The 20110-nt window shown below is 40.0% G+C and overlaps 1 protein-coding gene across 5 annotated transcripts in view; it reads right to left on the reverse strand.

The window, feature by feature from the left end:
* Bnc2 (basonuclin 2) overlaps window positions 1-20110 on the reverse strand; it is a 288209-nt gene that overhangs the window by 232614 nt on the left and 35485 nt on the right. For 3 of the 5 annotated variants that reach the window (XM_036179981.1, XM_036179983.1, XM_036179984.1), the window contains one exon: window positions 6453-6536. The exons of the other annotated variants lie outside the window; for them this stretch is intronic. In XM_036179981.1, coding sequence (XP_036035874.1) covers window positions 6453-6536 — 84 coding nt within the window. The remainder of the gene's footprint in view (window positions 1-6452; window positions 6537-20110) is intronic. 5 annotated transcript variants of the gene reach the window in all.

Raw genomic sequence — 20110 nt, forward strand, 5'->3', positions numbered from 1 at the left:
TTGCTTTTCAGAGTGGACAATTTGAAATTACAGTCTCTATCATGATTATTCTCTATCCTATTCAGTAAATATGTTATACAGAAATGCATTTTGGCAACACTTTCTTAGTTACTTACTCCATTTACTTAGGCTCGGCAGGGTTTTGTTGATGTTTTCCCAAGGTCTACTGGGTTTTTGTTGTTTAGTTTTGTCTGTTCTTACTTCACTAATTTTGTTTAAAGGATATACTGAAAAACAAATTTCATAGTTCCTATTCTGATCGTGATAACAGGCAGGCACAGTCATTTTACCTTGCTATTTTTAATAATAACAATAAAAAACCTTAGTCTACAGATCAGAAATATTCATTAAATCCATTTGAATATCATGTAAAACACGAAGTCATATAAAAATAGAAATCACAGGTAGCTAAGAAGGTGGCAGAAATAAACAGACTAGCACTTTTACAATAAGAATTCAATACATGGCCCTGATTTGGAAAACATTTCCATAAACTAGAGAACATGTGGCAGACATTTTATGGATTATTTTTTAAATGTTTAAAAAAAAATACCCTGATCTTACTCAGGGAATAAGGGGCCTTTTCGTTTGCCAAAAAGTGTAATAGGAAAACAGAAAGGCCACCTGTGTCAGCCCACCCTATAGCACGAACATGAGCTATAAGGGCATTTTGGAAAATATTTTCAAACTGAGATGAGAAAAAAATCAATATCAATACAGATTCTAAACAGATGCAAAAGACTTCTGTGCATGTTAGTGATTATGTGTGTGGCCTCCCCAACCAAGCTAATTCCACATGCCTCCCCAGCTCAGTGCACTTTCTCTTTTACAAGCTACTTGTGATTAGAACTGCAGCCTCCTACATAGCAACTTGGACAATGGATACAAACACAGGGAAAAGTAATCAAGCCAAACAAGGTGACTTTTCCACACCCATAGATGGATTTCTTAATGCTTAGATGACTATTGCGTTCTAGGCGACACTCGGCGCTTACCATTTGCTATGTGTATAGTAAATGCTTTACTGGAATGTCCTACGAAATAGACTGTCTTTCTTGGATCTGAGGGGCTCAAGGGGGAGCAGTGGTGGCGACACTCTCTAGCCAGCAGACAATAGTAAACTCTTAGCACTCCCAGAGTTGCATCAAATTTTCCTGGGACTGAAACTGAAATGAAAGTTCAATTACTGAGAGGTAGATAAGTAAAATAAACAACTAATTTCATAGAGAAGTTGGGAGAGCGTCATATGGAGCTCATTCTGTTGTCTCCGAACACTTTATCTGAAGGGGAAAAGGAGCTGAGTAAACTTTAAGCTCTCATGTAGGGATGTATTGCTTGTGTGTCCCTGGCAGATGTGGAAAGGAGATGAAATGGGCAGGGGAGAATCAAATATCCCTGCGCTGCAGGTTTGCTGAGGGACGGAGCACTGCAAAGATCTCACATCTGGCAATCATTTGTCAAGAGCTGGAAAGAGAACGGCAGGAAACTTTCTGGCTCTTGGAGAAGATGAAAAGACAAAAACCATCTCTCTCTCTCTCTCTCTCTCTCTCTCTCTCTCTCTCTCTCTCACACACACACACACACACACACACACACACACACACACACACACACAGAAATGATGCAAGGACTACCACACTTTATGCTTGACCACTGCCACCCCCTCCACACACACACACCAAATTTAATGATCTTCAGATATTCTCTACTCCACAGTCAAAAACATGCAGTCACTTGACTTGTTAAAGCTGCAGTGTGTGTACATTTTTCAAATAAACCCCAGGGCTGATGTTAGAAAATCAAAATCAGTCAAGCATAGACTGCCTGGTACTTTGGGCAGGAATCCTTGTGGTTTAGTCAATAAACAGAATCTGAATGAAAGACAGCACAGTAACTAGACAGTAACGTTTTGAACAGTTCTTAACCTGAGGGGAGGTGGGGGGATGGTGAACTAGTGACCAGGGACCTAAGGCTACCAGTCCACTTAGAACTGAGTACCTGCAATGTGACTGCTTACCTCATAGTCATCTGTTGTTTCTAACAAAGAGAAAAGAAAGAGAGGGATAGAGGGAGAAAGGGAGGGAGGGAGAGAGGAGAGAGAATAATCTTGTATGGGGGTGTTATATGTAAGTCAATCTGAGAAGAACTTCTTAAAATTAATTATACCTATCTAATAAGGTGGTAAGGGAAACCTGTCTCCATTTTGTTCACACTGGTACACTACAGACAATTTGCAGGCTTCATTGTGTGTTCTTAAAAATGATCAGCTTTGCCCCCATAGGTTCATCACACAATAAATAAAGTTTTCAAGATGCCCCCATACCACATTAATTAAGTTCTCCAAAATCACAGGAATATAAATCTGCTCGAGGTGATAGATGGACATCAAGGGGTTTGCTTCTGGCTCACCCTCATGCTGCATTTAACCAGCAGTAGCTGCTGCTGTGGACTCATCCCTGTGACTCCAGAAGTGAATGCTGCAGGTTGTTTAATAACCTGGCAAATTCACAGTAGCTTGTCAAATTATTACAGGAACAGTGTCATCACTAAACAAGCCTGATCACGGTTAATTACAATGCAGACCAGAGAGCAGCCACAATTGTTCATTAATTACAGGAAGCACCTCATTGAAATTTTATGGAAATTTACACTTGCACCCCGGTATGTCTGGAAAAAAAAGAGATCCTTCACGCATTCACAGAAGAAAGGAGTCTGTGGTTTATGAAACATCACAGTAAATTGTGTCTAATCTGGTATTGAAATATTGGCTCATTATTTACTCTAATTTTCTAAGCACTTCAGTGGTGAAAAAGACCAAGTCAAACCTCACATATTGAACTCCCAACCAAGAAAATTGCTAAGTTAACTGTAACAACTCAACCCATGATGAGATACAGTGAGGCTTAAGAAAGTTAACTTTTGTATTAAACATATGTAAAATAATTTCCAGCATCCAGACTACAACCAACAGCTAGCTCCAGAGAAGCTAGCTAACAAGGAGAACCCTAAGACGGATGCATGGATTGCCCTGGGAATGGGAAATAGATGATATCTCCATGAGTAAACTGGGGGTGAGGGGGGCAATAGAGGGAAGGGCATGGGGGATGAGAACATAAGGGAACAGGATGGTCGAGCTGGAACAGGGGCAGAGTGGGAGAACAAGGAAAGTGATGATATGAGAGAGGGAGACATCATGAGGATTGGGAGAAGTTCCCAGGAATCCACAAGGATGACCCCAGCTTAGACTACTAGCAATTAGTGGAGAGGGTGCCTGAGCTGGCTTACCCCAGTAATCAAATCAATGAATACCCTAACTGTCATCATAGAGATTTCATCCAGTAACTGATGGAAGCAAATGCAGAGATCCATAGCCAAGCACCAGGCTGAGCTCCAGTCCAGTCGAGGAGAGAGAGGAGGGATTCTATGAGAAAGGGCATCAAGATCATGATGGGGAAACCTACAGATACAACCAAACCAAGCTAATGGAACTCATGAATTTTAGACCAACAGCTGTGGAGATCCATGGGACTGGACTAGGCCCTCTGCATAAGCGAGACAGTTGTGTAGCTTGATGTGCTTAAGGGCCCCCTGGCAGCAGGATCATGATCCATCCCTGGAGCATGAGCTGGCTTTTTGGAGCTCATTACTTGTGGTGGAACACCCTGCACAGCCTTGAGGCAGGGGGAGGGGCTTGGACCTGCCTCAGCTGAATGTTCCAGGCTCTGCTGACTCCCCATAGGAGGCCTTACCATTTTGGAGGAATGAACGGTGGGGGGGTGGGGGGGAGAAGGCTGGGGAGTGGGGCACAGGAGGAGAGAAGAGAGGGGGATCTGTGATTTATATGTGAAATGAATAAAAAAATTCTTAATTAAAAAGAATACTTGTCAGCAATTAAGAAGGGTCTACCCTAGAAGGACCACTTCCTATAAGGTAATTATATGAGCACACAATTCTTTGCTGCTATTTATCAATTAAACTCCCAAGTTACGCAGAAAATGCCCAGCTTTGCATCTACCTCAGAAGCCACCGAGGAAAATAAACCAAGACATAAAATGAACTAAAATGGACTTTCTAGCTACTAGTCTATCAAGCATACTAACATCAAAACAGAGCAGATACCTTTGCAAAAGTCAATCCAAGCACAGACTTGTAGGACAGTTACTCAAGACCAAAGATTGGAGGATACATATTGGAAATATTAAAATTATTAAACCATGAAGCTAAGATAGCTGAAAATATAAGAATAAAAGGCAAGGATTTAAAAGAAAGAAGTTAAGGGCAGAAAGAGGCTTCATGAGTCATGAGAACATAAATCAACTAAAGTATAAAACCTAAACCATACATGAGAGTGTATCTCTAAATGAACATTCTCTGTAAGAAAGAATATAAACGAAGTATTGCTTCCAAACTGAGGCGCCCTGGAAGTTACTTTGAGAATTATGAGACCAAGCAGCAGCCCTCCAGCCTTTTACAATGCCTGGCACTAGAAAAAAGCCTAAGACCCAAGCAGGAAAGGTGAATGACTCTAGCGAGTCCTGCAATGAATTCCCTGAAGTGAATGGCTCTTTCCCTCACGGAAGAAAGAGGAACAAACTAAATGCCATGACAAGGATGAAAAAATGAAGCGTTAAGAATCTTTCCGGAACAGTTAGTTGGTAAAGAACAAACTCAGTTTATTGTAAGTGACATAATATGGCCAAAAGGTATTACTAAGAGGTATGGAAGCCATACCCAGGGGAAGAAAGGAAAAGAGAAGGAAATGGTTTAAGTGTGTCCTGGCTAATTCACCCATTCAACCTAGTTGGCAATCTTTCAAGAGATTTCATTTTCCCCTTCAGTCTACTAAAATAGTGATAAAGAAGGAAGTAACTAGTAATGTGACCACTTTTCCTTACTTTGTGAAATACTGGTTTTCTGTGCAGATCCCATAATGATTTGTCAATTATATTGTTTCTCAACAACCAGAATTTTACTAAACATATACATATACTTCTTTCCTCCTTCATTATGCTAAGAAAATATGCTAAATAGATATTTTTACATTTTATTGTAGACTAGCATCACAAATCCTTTTTCTTCACACTATAACTCAAGGTTCAAAACACATTATCCAACAATTATCCTCACAAGCTGCTAATGGTGACTGCTGGAAGAACATCCCCATGTCATGCCAAAGGTCAAGGGTCAAACTACTCCCCGCAAGAAGTCTTCTGTCACTCTGCATCTGCATGTCACATAGCTGTTAGTTTTCCAGAACTAGGAAATACATGATTGTAACTCCAATGTGACACACCTGCTTTTCTATTGTACCGCATCCATATACCACCTAGACAGTACCAGCTTGAGATACAACAAAGCTCAGGTGGTCTTCTCTAGGCCAAGAGCAGGTGTGCAAGGAATGGCACACCCCCCCTTCAGTATCATAAAAATTGAAGCCTCCCTTCTCACCCTCATTCCCACCATGAGGAACTCAATTGTAAAAACTGTTCTCCTTTATGTGTTGCATCCAAATCAGTAAAAAGTACTTTAATATTGTACTCAATACACTTATTCAGTAAAGTCTGAAAAATCTAGAAAATGATGCCAAGTTGAGACTCTGAAAAAAAAAATGAAATGGTTGTATTCATGCCATCCATGTTGAAACTTCAGCTTGTACGTCGTAATGGCAAACATATCCCTCAAAAATCCAAAAGCTCACAGAAGCTAAGATGTTCTTCATCATCTTTATATTTTTATTTTGCAATATGCCAAGCCAGGTCTAATACCTCAAGACCACACAAAGTGAACTCAAATCCAGGCCAACATTTTCAGAAGAACTGTACTTTGCACATATCTCCCAATGTACTAAGACAAACGATGCTTTTTGTTAAGTGTTGCTTTTCTTATTAAGTACCCAGGTTGAATCACTTCCCAAAAATCTTGTAGCAACCTGTGTCAATCTACATAGACAGCCTTCAGGGATCAAGGATATTTTTTCTACCCCAGAGCATACTTCTTGGATGGATGGATGGATGGATGGATGGATGGATGGATACATATACACATACATACATACACACATACATACATATACACCATACATGTAAATATATATACCTACACACATGGATGGATGGATGATGGATGTGGATGGATGCATACATACACACACATACACACACACACACACACACACACACACACACACACACACACATATATATATATATATATATATATATATATATATATATACCTACACGGATGGATGGATGGATGGATGGATGGATAATAAATTTCTTCCAAGTCTGTGCTTTACAAGGACCTTTTGCTACATATATGCTATATCAATCCCTCTTTACACCTGTCTCAAGGATTGCCATCTCTTGACAGCACTGATAACACTGGAATGGCCTCCAGGGATCACTGTTTCTGTAACACCACCCCAAGCTAATAAACAGTAAGACTCCAACCTGGACTTCCAGCCTCTGGTCTGGCTCCTCCAGGTTTGGGCAAAAGTCTGCACCCAGCACTCTGCCAGCACATGCCAGTGGAACCTGAGGGAATATGGCTGAGTTAGATGCTGGGTATGGGGGCTGCAACACAGTCACACTCTACCCAGACAGAAGCAGGGACATCACAACCGCAGGTCTGAAAAAGGCCTTGACTACCTGATACACACTTGACATTTGCTATGACAAATATATTGAAAATATTCAAAATGTAGTTTATAAACCAGGAAAAGGTTATTATAAGAAGGAAAGATCTACATAAATTTTGCCCCCATGGCCCTGACCCCATATTTACATCATGCAGCACAAATAGTCATAAATACCTACAGACAGGAAGAAGGAAAGTTAAAAAGAATGGAGGAAATGAGGGAAGGAACAGACTGAAACATAGACTCTTTACTGGACATTGACAATGCCTTGTTTTCATCTAGGCTTCAAATTTCCAGAGAAAAATGGAGTGAACTGCATTCCATATTGTCTAAAGATCCTTTCTACTCTTAAAGCAGGTTTAATTTCCCCTCTTCAGGAATATGTTAGCACAGATAGATTTTTAACTTATATTTATATTTTATTATCTATATATTATTATTAATTTATCTTTCTATTTTATTTGCATGCTACTATGTTGTTTTGCTTCCTGTTTGTTGGGGAAGGGATGTTTTGTTCCTATGGGTAGGATGCTGATCCTAGCACTTGACACACTGTAGGCAAGCACTCTGCTGTCAGACAAACCCCCAGGCCCCCAAACTTACTGTCTTTAAGTATAAGAAACATGGCATAAAATCTGCTCCAAAACTAACAACAATAAAATGTTATTTAGTAGATAATTCCTGGTATCCAGTCAGTATCATCCCTAAATATTGCCTACTCCAACTTATTTCAGCTCTCATTTTAAGAGATGATGAGAAAAGGATTTAGAATCCATCTAAACTTATTTCCTACTTTTAACATTTTTCTCAGGGGCCTGAAGATCTAACTCAAAGATAGAGAGGTTGAGTGACATAAGCAAAGCTCTGGATTCCACCCCAGAACAGCAAACACAAAATTTTCTCTTGGTATTTGCCAACACATTCTATCTGTGCTAATCGCATAAGTACCAATATCTAGTTCAAGGCACCAACAACGGGACATATCACTCGTGTCTTTGGCATGAGCCTTTCAAAATTCCAATTAAGATCATCTGTGTTATCAATGTCCTCATTAAGGGGCCAGTCCTCAGCCAGGTGAGTGACTTAAGGGATCCCCTCCTTCTCTCAACGTATAAATCAGCGTGGTGCTCAAGCTCCAAACAGTTTTTAGTAAGTCCCACCTGCTCTAAGGACTGTCTTTTGTAACATAACCCAGTCAACTTTTCAAACATTTTTAGAACCAAGCCTCTCCTATCAGCTTCAATCTCTGATTTATCTTCCATGCTGAGGCTGAGATTGTAAAAATGCCTAATGTCATCAGCTGTCACAGTTAATAAGTCTTGTTTGTTTAGAGAAGGGTCTCGAATATAACCCAGGCTGGTCTCTACCTGGCTATCTGGCTGAAGGTTACCTTAAATCCCAACTCTGCCTGCTTCAACCATCCAAGTGCTGGGGTTCAGGCATGTGACACCATGTCCCATGTCTTTGTTTTATTTTTATTTATATAGAAGTTTTGCCTGAATGTATGTCTTTGTACCATATGCATGCCTGGTACCAATGGTGGCCAAGAAAGGGTGTTGCGTGTTTGATTCTCCGGAACTGGAGTTATAGACAATTGTGAATAATAATGTGTGCGAGAGAAACCCAGGTCCTCTGAAAAAGCAGCCAGTACTCTTCACCACAGAGCCATCTCTCCAGTCCATAATAATCCCCTTTTATACAATTATTTTACCAACGCCATCTGTGTGTCAGTGTGTAGGCACCTTGTATAAAAATTAAGCCACCTTTTATCTTCAACAATTTTATATGAGTATTTCCATTTTATAAGTAAAAAATAAAGACTTAGAGTAGATAATTACCTTTGTGTTACCTGCTATTATGTTGCAAAATCAAACGTTAGAAATGAAAAGGAAAAGAAATATTGAGGACAAGATACTAAGTAAGAAAAATTTCATTTAGTGTCATCGATTCTAAAGGTATTTGTTGATTTTACATATTATAAAGACAACACAGGAAGTAACACACTATTTGTGTATTATTCTAAAACACTACAAGCATTTTTTCACAAGAATTGATACTCTAAATTGTGGGAAAGGGGGGCAGGGAACTGAGCATAGAGAAGCAGAGGCATTAGGAATTTGTGTTCTGTCACAAATGGAAATGATGCTGATTGTACCCTGCAGTTGACATACGGAAGGGCACTAATGAGTTCTGCATCAGTAATTCTCTCAAGGGGACAATAAAAGGAAAAGGGAAAAAAAATCAATCTTGGAATATTCAATATCAAAATGAATTCTCTCCCATCCAGCAAAAGATTCTTATAAAACTCTAACACATGTGACTACTGAGCTGACTGAAATGGTTTCCATAAGCCAGAATGTATATACTGCAGATTGTGAGTAAACAATACCTTATTTCACATACACAAAGCAAATTGCTACTTATCTTAATATTATTTGACCATGTCACAAATACTAAGCTTCTAGTTTCTTTTTATCCTCACACTCACAGAATGCACTTTATAAACACTCTCAAGAGGAAAGGAGAAAGTTAAACAACTATAATTACATTCAATTACAACTTCAGACACTTAGAAATACAGTTCTGAGAGGAAACAAAGTCTTTTAAGCTGGGAAGGAAAACCGTAGCAAGCTACCAGGATGTTTCAACAGTCCTAGACACAAAGAACTAGTAGTGGGCAGCATTCCTGAACTGGGAGTCCTAGCCTTTCTAGCAGGAAAAAGAAAAGCAGAAGGATGCGTGAAAGCAGACTCCCATGTTCCGGAGACAAGACAACTGCAGTTCAAATCCAACTGCACAGGTCAATAGGGCTGTACTCTCACAACGCCCAGTGCCCCACCACAAATGACACCACCAGTGCCATCCATTACCAGATGGAGAAATTCTTAAGGAAAATAAGCAGCATCTGGGGCAGAAAAGATGACGGCTAATTAGCTGTAATTTGGTATGGATTCCTCCATCTTCTGACTTAAAAACTTCTGAAGTTAACCAGCTCTCTACAAGCAACCAGAAAGTGACTTCCATAAAGGGCTGACATAATTGTCCACCTATCTTTCCTCCACTGTGCATTGAGATCCTGAAACATAGTGGACCTAACGAAACATTAAAGTGACTTCAAGATTCTTCTTTATCCATGCTCCGCTGTCGTAGTAACCACTGTCTATTTCAATATCATATTCTAAGATGAAACTACAATGATTTTTTACAAGATCTTCACAAGGACTAAGACCTCATGGAGAGTTACAGTTTTTAATTTTTCTTCTTAGTACCTTGGCTTTTAGAGTAATAAAATGATTTTTTCTGTTGATGAAAAAATAATGAGCCAATTAGCTAGTATTTCTAAACTTGATTCTACAGGTTTCTTTGTGGGATTCTGTTTTGAACATAGAGACTTCATCTTGCTGGCTAGGTAAGAGCATGTGAGAGGCCTTGTGAAAGGGCCTGTGAGATCGATCTCCAGGGGAAGCTGAAGCGGGGTACCTGGCTGCTCCATGTCCACCCCTCAGAGGAAGCATGGTGCATGAGAGAGCGATTTACAGCTTACTTTGTGTGTAATCAGCAGAAACAAAAGATGGCAACCAGCACAAAGCCCCCGCTCTCTCTTTCTCTCCCCCACCCCCAGGAGAATTCAGAAAGGGAGGGCCACTGGGCATTCACTTCAGTGTCAAAAGGGCTTTCGGAAAACACATTTTCTGTGGGACAGGGAGGAAATGTACCAGACTTCCTCAACTCCCCCCCCCCACCTCCATTGCTGCTGTGTCTCTGTCTCTGTCTGTCTGTCTCTCTCTCTCTCTCTCTCTCTCTCTCTCACACACACACACACACACACACACACACACACACACACACACATACATACACACTACATTTTTATTTGTCCACTTAGGGCACATAAAAACTGTTAGGCATCAGACTTGAAGAAGGAAAACAGAAACAGATTGAATTGCAAAGGGATGCAGTTCAAAGCATCTGGGGTTGAGTGGATGGGAGTGGAAGATGCAGAGAAGGATGAAGACCAAAAAGAGACACAGGAATGACAACTTGAGGGTGAATATGGGACTGAGAAAGGAGCTTATGGAGCCACTCATGTAAGCTTTTGCCTGACAAGCATTATGAAAGTCACATCCCAAATAAACAAAGTAACTTCAATGTCAGCTCAAGTCTTCACAGTTAAGCTGGCTCTAAGCCCAGATCAGTTCTGAATCACTCTGTTTCAGTGATTTCTAGTCCAGCAATGATGAAAGGGATGAGAAAACCAACCGGAAGAACCTGGAAAAGAATGGATATACAAAGGTGGATATAAAACATAAAATGAAGGAAAGAGAGAAAAGGAGGTACATTCCTTTAAGAGGACTCGGGGATGTGCAAGAACTGCTACATTCCAAGGCAGAGGAAAGCATTAATGGTACTCCAGGATGCCAAACAGCAAGAGGAAAACCACCCATATAACACACGTTCAGGAAAGCCATTAAGTGAAATAGCTCATACAATAGCTAGCCAGGATCTCTTGTGAGACAGACAAAGACATAAGATGCCCCAACACTGTGAAGATGACAGTGCATGCAAAACACACTGCTGTCAGACACACGGATACAAAACCAGAAACAGTAAGATGAGCTCCAGAGGCTAGGTGTGCGTCTGACTTACGTCTTAACTTCTCAACTGGCAAGTTAACTAAAGACAACATTGTGGGAGCAAAAGTGCTGGATCACAAATCTCTAAGCTAAGACTGCCAAGGGCTAAGCACACAGAATCTAAAACAGAAAAATGAATGTTCTGCTCCCCGATGAGAAAGCAATGCATATACCCACTGTTAAAGACTCCTTAGATGAGATAGGGATGTTAAAGAAGAATTCAATAAAGATGGGGGACAAAGGTTCTAGAGGAAGAATATAGGATGGGACACGTGACACTCTGGAGTCATGTGATTCTACTTCTACTCATTAGGTTGACAGGAGTTGATAAAAATGGCAAATGACTTGGAGGTGGAGACAGTGTGCCCCAGGAGCGGGAAGTACTTAGGAGACCATCCTCCCAGATAAGCTGCCCAGGAGGAGGGCTCCAAGCTCTGTGGCAGGAGCAAGCTGTGCAGGTTCAATTACTGGAGTTTTCAGAGCCACAAACAAGAGCCCTTGTCTTGATGCTGTAAAATATGGCTGAAAGGTGAAAGTCTCCCTTCCCTGGTGACACCCTGAGGAATCTAATGGACCATGAATAATGCCAAAATTACACAGAATCTTTCTTCTAGAGAACAAGGGGCTTTCTACCTAATATTTATTAATTCCCACATCAGACAAATAGAGAAAACTTCTATGACATTATTTTCCTTTAAAGAAAACTGAGGCCTATCACTATAGTCCTCTCCCGTGCTTGATAAAATGGATAGGTGGAATTAAGACAAGCTCTTTTTAGAACATTCATCTTCCACTAGAAAAATCCGACCATGTGATAAAGTTCAATTTATGCTTTCCAATTCTCAGTTTATTTGGGTTTCAGTGCTAAAGAAAGTAAGGATGAAGTCACTTTAACCTATGCTATCAGTAGAGTTTTAAAAAATTATTTTTTTTTAAAAAGGTACAGAATTGAAATGGTTTCAATTGGTTCCACTCACACTGGTTATTCAGTATTTTAAACCAGCATCAGAGTCTTTGCTTAATGGTATATATATAGAGATAGATAGATAGATAGACAGAGAGAGAGAGCCAAGTTTGAGAGCCATTATTTAATGAAAACTTAAGTATGTTTATGTATGTCCAATATTTTTGTCTTCGATGCTCAATTCCAACCATCCTATAGATAGGTATTATTAAGAAAGCTCTTAGCTGAGCAGTGGGGGTGCACATATATAAACCTAGCACTCAGGAGGCAGAGGCTGGTGGATCTCTCAGTTAGTTAAGAGGCCAGCCTGGTCTGCAGAGAAAGTTCCAAGACAGCCAGGACTACACAGAGAAACTCTTTCCCATAAAACCAAAAATAAAATAAAATAAAATAAAATAAAATGAAATAAAATAAAATGAAATAAAATAAAGGGGGGGAGATCTCTTAAGAGACTCTGGCCTCATTAAATCTAAGCTGTGGTTTCTTGTCACTTACCATCTCAGAGCCTTGTTTCCATACTTGGCTAAAGAGGAATCATTATGCATCCTATGTAGGGCTAGGAAGGTTGGTAAGATGGCATCCGTGAAACACTTTTCTAAGGATTCACTGGATGTGCTTCTACAGACACCCACAAAAGTGGCATCCCACACATCTCTCCCAGGAAGGCTCAGAAGTTTGAGATACGAAGGGAAGAAGTTTAACGACAGAAAAAAATTCAAATGGCAATAGGGAAGCTGAAAATCTCGTTCAGTTAGCCTCACTTAAGAGTCCAATGCTACTGATTTTTAGGAGGCTTCTTGATCATGCTATGCTGTGTTAAAAGGAAAAAAGAAAAACTTGTCCACTCAAAAGAGCTGACCTATTGAAGTTCATCATGGAAAGTGTCGATTACCAGCATATCTGACCCTCTGTCTCTCCTGTACAAGCCAATCCTCCTACAAATAAAAGATCGGGCCATTTTCTGAGTGTTCTACAACACCAATGACTTGAGTTTTGAATTTAAAAAGCAGAGTTCCTAGGAAGTACACGTGAATGAAGTCTAAAGTAACCTAACCCTCTGAGGAACACAGTCTTGACTGACAAGACCTACAGTCCACATTGGTGGTCCAGAGTGTACCTGCTCTACTGAGCATCAAGTGTAGGAAGTAAAGGCTCTCTAGATGATAATTTTACTTAAAAAGATACACAACTACTGGGGAAAGGAAAAGGGGATCCACTGGGGTATACATCCAAACCTCCAATATCACACGTTCTGTAAAAGAAGTGGGGATAACAGAAGTACAGAAGCATGGGATAGAGAGCCATCATGGTCAACTCACACACACTGAAAACATTAGCGGGCAGACACTAATGTGGGGGGCAGACACTAATATGTGGGTGGAATTTTTGCATTGAGACAATCTAGGCTGGGGAGGCTAGGGCAGGAAGACTATCATCTGGGGCTCACTTTTCTATAAAACAACAAACAAATAAATGCCAGGTCTCCTTGAACTAAGCTGCTCTACTAGTTTCTCTACCTGACCTTCCATAATAATCAAGAATCCGCATGGCCCTGACCTGGAGACACAGGCCTATGATTCCAGCATTTGAAAGGCTGAGCTGGATTCAAGTTCAAGGCGGACAAGGGATACAAAGTAAAACTCTGTCTCTGAGAAAGGAAGAATGGAGATGAAGTTCTTTCTAACAAGAGAAAAGAAGTGGCCTTCAGGAAATAACCAGAAGCCACTGCATTTCTTCTCAGAGGGTGACATTCAGAAAGGTGTCCAAGTCAAAAGAAAACGTATCTATTTAAGTTACCCTTACTTACAGAGACATAAAAACAGAACAAATTAATTAGGTTGTTTCTCCCTAAAATTAATACTGGAAAGGAAAAGATGACTGAAAAATGCATATGCAAAGAATGAACAGCGAGCTGAAATGAAATATGATAGAATATGTCATTTCAAAGTTAATAGAAAAAAAGAGCACAGCATTACAAGTTACCATGGAGCCATCTATATTAAATCAGTGACTGTTTAGCCATTGATGGTTCAAGGGATAAAATACAGTGTGCACAGTTACTAGATTCTGCACACACGTGACCAGGTAGAGACATGAACACCTCTGAAGAAGCCTGATGTCCCATTTGAAATGACAATGACAACTGAGTCAAAAGGGGGTGGCCACAAACCCTACCACTAACCAGAGGAGCCCCCAGGTATCTGAGGAGGAGAGCCAGAGACTGAAACATGCTGCCAAAGATCAATAAACTGTGCCCAAAGATCAACAAAGCAAGCTGATTTTCTCTGAATACAAAGCCTGAACTCCGGCAAAGTTAAAAAGAGAAAGGAAGCAAACATTACCTTCAATCCTGCCTTTCCACACAGTAAAAATGTTATCAACTCAAACACAAACTATAATATACATAGCACAATCCTCCCTCCCAGCCTGCCAAGGACCTCCGCCTAAAAAGAGAAAATAGACCCAAAATTGATTTCTCTTAAATATGCTATATGCCACCACAACTACACAAATCTCAACTGGGGTGAAATGCAGGGGGAATGAAAAGCTGCACAACTCTGCTGCTCAGATAAAATGCAAAGGCAAACTCTTCCACCAATGACATCTTTCTTACCAAGGGTCTCAAGAAGTGGGAATAAAATGAAGAGGAACTGTGTAGATTTTCCAGTGGGGATCTTCTTGTGTGCTCTTTCTAAGTGACTGTGCTTTATTCCTGAAATCTAGCAGCTTTGAAAGCTTAAAGGAAAATAGGGAACAGAACACTTCACACCTAAATGTGTGTGTGTGTGTGTGTGTGTGTGTGTGTGTGTGTGTGTGTGTGAGACCTCACATACTGCCAAAGACACCTAATGAGAAGTAGTACTAGAAACCACCGTTTTCTCTCTGTACACTTTTGATAGTATGCTTTACTTAGGTGTCATCCGTCACCTCTAGATAAACAGGACACCAAATCCCTCCCCTTTCTGTTTCATGTGAATGTTAATCCTGAACTGTCAGGCTCCCACTAAATTTCCTAGATATTCAATTAGGATCTCTCTAAACAAATTACATAAGTCTACTCTTCTTGTTTTTTTCACTAGAGTACATCCCTGGCTTTACTATCTTTTGCAATGCTATCACCAAAATCTCACTAACAAAGACTCAGAGCACAGATCCTAATAAAAAGTCTCCTCCATATTTCCCAAACCCACTGAATCTGAAAGTCTGTTCATTCTTGCTTTTCAGTCTCCTCAGCGGTCCCTTCCATGCCTTGCAGATCATCAGTTCTAAGTAGTATGCACGAGGCTCTCTGTACACAAACCTAAAGTGACAATCCCAACTCTGTCATCCCATACTCACCAGCCAGTGCCACATCCCACCCCACCAACGGCCACATACATTCTCCTAGGTGATGTTGAAGTTCCCACAACTTAACCATTAAACCTCTTTCTAGACTCCGTAGAATCCAACTTTAACCCGTCTCTTCAGTTTTATCTTCTATGCCATCAAGAAAAAAGCTTAGCTTAGAGTCTGACTAGCCTAGTTGATGTGCCTCGCATCCTGGCTGGGCTTTCCTTACTAGACACACTACTCTGGTTGGTCTTTGTGGAATGATCTCCCCTGCATTCTCCTTCTGAAGTCTCTGTATTTCCCAAGGGCGCCTAGTCCACAAGACCCCCGGTGCAGCGGAGAAAAGGCTCTCCTCCTTCCCAGTCCTCTAAGATATCTGTGCTAACCATTGAACATCCTTGCCTTTTAAACCAGGTTTTCTGTTATTAATAGCAATAACTAACATATTCAGTTTTGTATTCCTCTGCAGCACCTACCAAACTGCTATATTAACATCAGTCAACCAACATACATTAGATAAATAATGAATGCATCTCTTAAAATTCACCAGTGAACTGACCAGTGGCACCAGTAAAAAGACAATAATTTTAACTATTTCATTATTCTACCTGATCCTCAATAGGTACCTTCAGGGCAGTTCTAAACCAGTAATTGCTGTTTTATAGAAACTCAGGATTCAAAGAAGTCATTAATTATATGCAGAGTGGCTAGTTCAGTAACTAATTCTGTGGTATATTTCTGCTGAGACAAGTCTTGATGTGGGCTTGATTTTTTTTCCATTTAACTTTGCTCCCAGATGTATCTAGAACCCAATTCCATAAAGCAACCTTCTAGAGGTAGGAAAATGGACATGTCTCCCTTACATTATAACTTGAAGAGATCTTTTCTCACCCCCTCAAATTGCCAGTATATGCTGAAATCTTAACAGTATAAAAACATGCAGGCACATTAACAGCTTTCCAATTTAAAATTTCCTAAGGCTCAGGAATAGAAGTAGGTTCAACACACCCTTTAATAAGCTCCTGAAAATAAGTATCAATTGTGATTCATCTAGAAAGAAAGTGGTATGCCCATTCAACCAGTCTGAAATAGAAGAGATTCTAAGATATGATGATATAAAAGTAGCTTATAGCCTACTAGGGACAAAACTCCAGCCCTAATCATTCCTAATTTGCTTCAAAAAAGAGGAAAGTAAACTACAACTTGTGAGCAAAATGCAGCCCTGCTACCTTCTTTTATAAATAAAGTATTACTGAAACACAGTCATGCCTACCTTTAAAATATATATATATAACATATGTAACAATTTGAGTAACTCCTATAGAAATTATGTATGAACCCAGTCCTTCATACAAAAGGCCTTCCAGGACATTGTCTTGGTTTTTGTCAAAACAGGATCTTATGGTGCCCAGGCTGGGCTCAGTCTTGCTAAAAGTCAAGAGTGATCTTGAACTTCTAATCTTCCTGGTGGTAGTGCTGGTTATCAAACATAAGACCCGCATGCTAGGCCATCACTCTACTGAGTTACATCCCCAACTGTTTTAATCTGTGCAAAAATCAGGCCTTCTTCCTAATCAATATCATTTTTATGAGTTCATCATTATGAAGTAAGTATACAAATCCAAGCAAGGACATTGAAGTACGATTCTTTATTGTTAAAAAAAAAAAAAAAAAAAAAGGTCTGGAACTCATCAAATTAATTGTGATACAATAGTATAATAAGACTAGATTTAAATTATGATCTACTCCCTGTCTTCCTCTATTTCCCCTCCCTCCTCTCTTCCTCCTTTTCCAGCTTCCTCTCTCTCTCTTTGGAGAGAGTTGTAGGAACTAAACCTAGGCCATGTGAATGCTTAGCACATGCACTGAGCTGATTTTCCTGCCCTGCTGATGGCTACATATACCTATAGCTTTAAACTCTAGATATCTATAGCACTTCATTGTTTTTAAGGCACAAATACATACAACATAACCATTTAAAGTAGCTCTAATGTTCTACATGTTTGTATGTGTATGTGAATGAAAAAAGAAATCTGAAAAGTTACTCATATAAAGGTTCCTTACTGGTGGCACTAAAATTTTTCTTTGTGGCTTTCTTAATGATAACTGTATAATATATCTACATCCTTCCTTCAAAAGTCATACCAAAAATTGAGACTTAAATAATCAAAGAAGTATCAATGGTTTAGACCCTTTGTTTTTGTTTGTTTGTTTGTTTGTTTTTTTCAGAAATTAAGAAGGTAGCCAGATAGTGGTGGTGTATACTCAGCATTCAGGAGGCATACACAAGAGGATCTCTGCATTAAAGGCCAGGCTAGTGTGCAAAGCAAGTTCAAGGATAGACAGGGCTACACAGGGAAACCCTGTCCTGAAAAACAAACAACAAAATAAACTCACAAAACCCAGAAACTAAGAAGGTAGCTTTGGGGGAGGGGGTGTTGTTTTCTTTGGGTCAAGAGTTTTTTGTTTTGTTCTTGCTGTTTTGATTTATTCTTTTTCTTTGTTTTAAAGACTATAAGTAGCTAAGGCCAACCAAAGCCTGAACATTTATGAACTTTTATCTCTACTACATGTTTATCCTAAACAACAAATAAAGTCCTACCTTCATAAAGCACACATGGGGTAGACAGAGGAGAAGAGGTTAACAGAATTGCTTGATAGAGGTATATTAATTCGATCAGTTGCTTGCTTCCGAGTTACTATAAAAGGGTTCATAAAGTACCCAAAAGCCACGTAAGACTTTAGAATTATGCTGCTCAGTGACTGATTCCCAGTGAAGTCAGCTTCTACACAATTAGCACATTGAGTGTTGAACTGATAATGGTAAAGCCCAGTATATATTATACATAATCTCATGCAGGTAATAAGACCCTGGCACCATAGTTGATGAACACATGCTGACCAAATACAGAGTACGGACTGAATACTGTAACAACACCTGACAAAAGAAGACAAGAGCAGCAGCAGCACAGCTCTCCCATCCTGTGCGAGACTTCACAGGCCTCATTTCCAAGTCCCACACCATGAGGGTGAGTCAAGGCTCAGGGAGGTTCTGTAACTTTCCCAGTCAACCCAAGAGATCACTACAAATGCAGATACAGTCAGTATCTGTTAAGTATAGGTTCTCCCTGTACTCACAAAAGAGAAATTGTATTTCTAATAAAGTACTATATAAAATCCCAATGTAAATTTAACAGGTGAGAAAACTTGAAATCCATGTCTTATAAAGAGATCACAAAATTATGTCAATTACTTTCACAGACAATTTATTCAATGCAGCACTTTTTACTTTATTTTACCAGTTAATATAGATTCATTTTCTGTTCTTCCCTTTATTCATATATGCACATAGAGGACTGGGGAGTTTTAATCTTTTCAAACTGAAGAAGAATCTGTATATATGCAGACACAATTGAGCAAAAAATATGACCTGGTTTTTCAGCCTTTTTCCATACTAAAATTATTTTATTACTATGGATTACACAAAGTCTATATACCTTGAAATTAAACATTTGTAAAGTTGTACACAAAAAAAACAGCTTTTTTGTTTTTTGTTTTTTGTTTTTTTTACAATGGCATTACACTATTTACACTTAGGTATGTTCTCTTAAAGATTAGCTTCTTCTATAAATTCTACATAGTAATACTTCTCACCTAAAATGAAACCTTCAATTCCCAGACAAAGAGTGAGTTCTGTCAGGTCTTATAACCTGAGGTACAGGGGCATGAAGGTACTGTTTTCTTGTAACCAAGTACTCCATGCACCAAGGCAGAGGTCTAAAAGACAGGATTCTATAGCTCTCTTTCCATATACAACAATTCCGGTTTTTACCAGTTCCTTCTATCAGACCCTTAAAAACTCTGCTTGAAAGGGTCAGGATGAGAGAGGCTAAACAACAAGGAGGTCTCTTTTGGGGGTGGGCAGATCTCCCTGGGAAGGGGAAATAGAACAGATTTGCTGGTGGACTGGGGGGTAAATAGGGATGGGAACAGGAAGGATCAGGGGAGGGAGGGATGGAGAGAGTACCAGCAGAGAAAACTGGAATTGGGGTGATGTGAAAACCTAGTGCAGTAGAAATTTCCTGGAAACTATGAGGGTGACCCTATCAAGGACTCCTAGTAATGGAGGACATGGAGCCTGAACCGGCCAGGCCATCTTTCATAACCAGGAAAGGCTTCCAGTGGAGGGAATGAGACATCAACCCAGCCACAGAATATTTGATCTACAACCTGTCCTGCCTGCAAGATGTGCTGCAGCAATGGTGGCTAGGAACTTGTGGGAGTGGTCTGCCAATGACTGGTCTAACTTGATGCCCACACTACACCATGAGAGGAAGGAAGAAACCAATACCCAACACCGCCTGGATGGTCAGGAACCAGAAGCTGGATGCCCAGAGACCTAGGATAGAACCAAATATGACTTGGGAAAAAAAAAAAGTCAATGAAATGATTCCTAATGATTCCGCTATACTCATAGATCAGTTCTTAGCCCAAACGTCATCAGAGAGGCTTCCTCTGCCAGCGCACACACAGACCCTCAGT

This window comes from Onychomys torridus, chromosome 2, assembly GCF_903995425.1.
Source record: "Onychomys torridus chromosome 2, mOncTor1.1, whole genome shotgun sequence".
NCBI classification, from domain to species: Eukaryota; Metazoa; Chordata; class Mammalia; order Rodentia; family Cricetidae; genus Onychomys; species Onychomys torridus.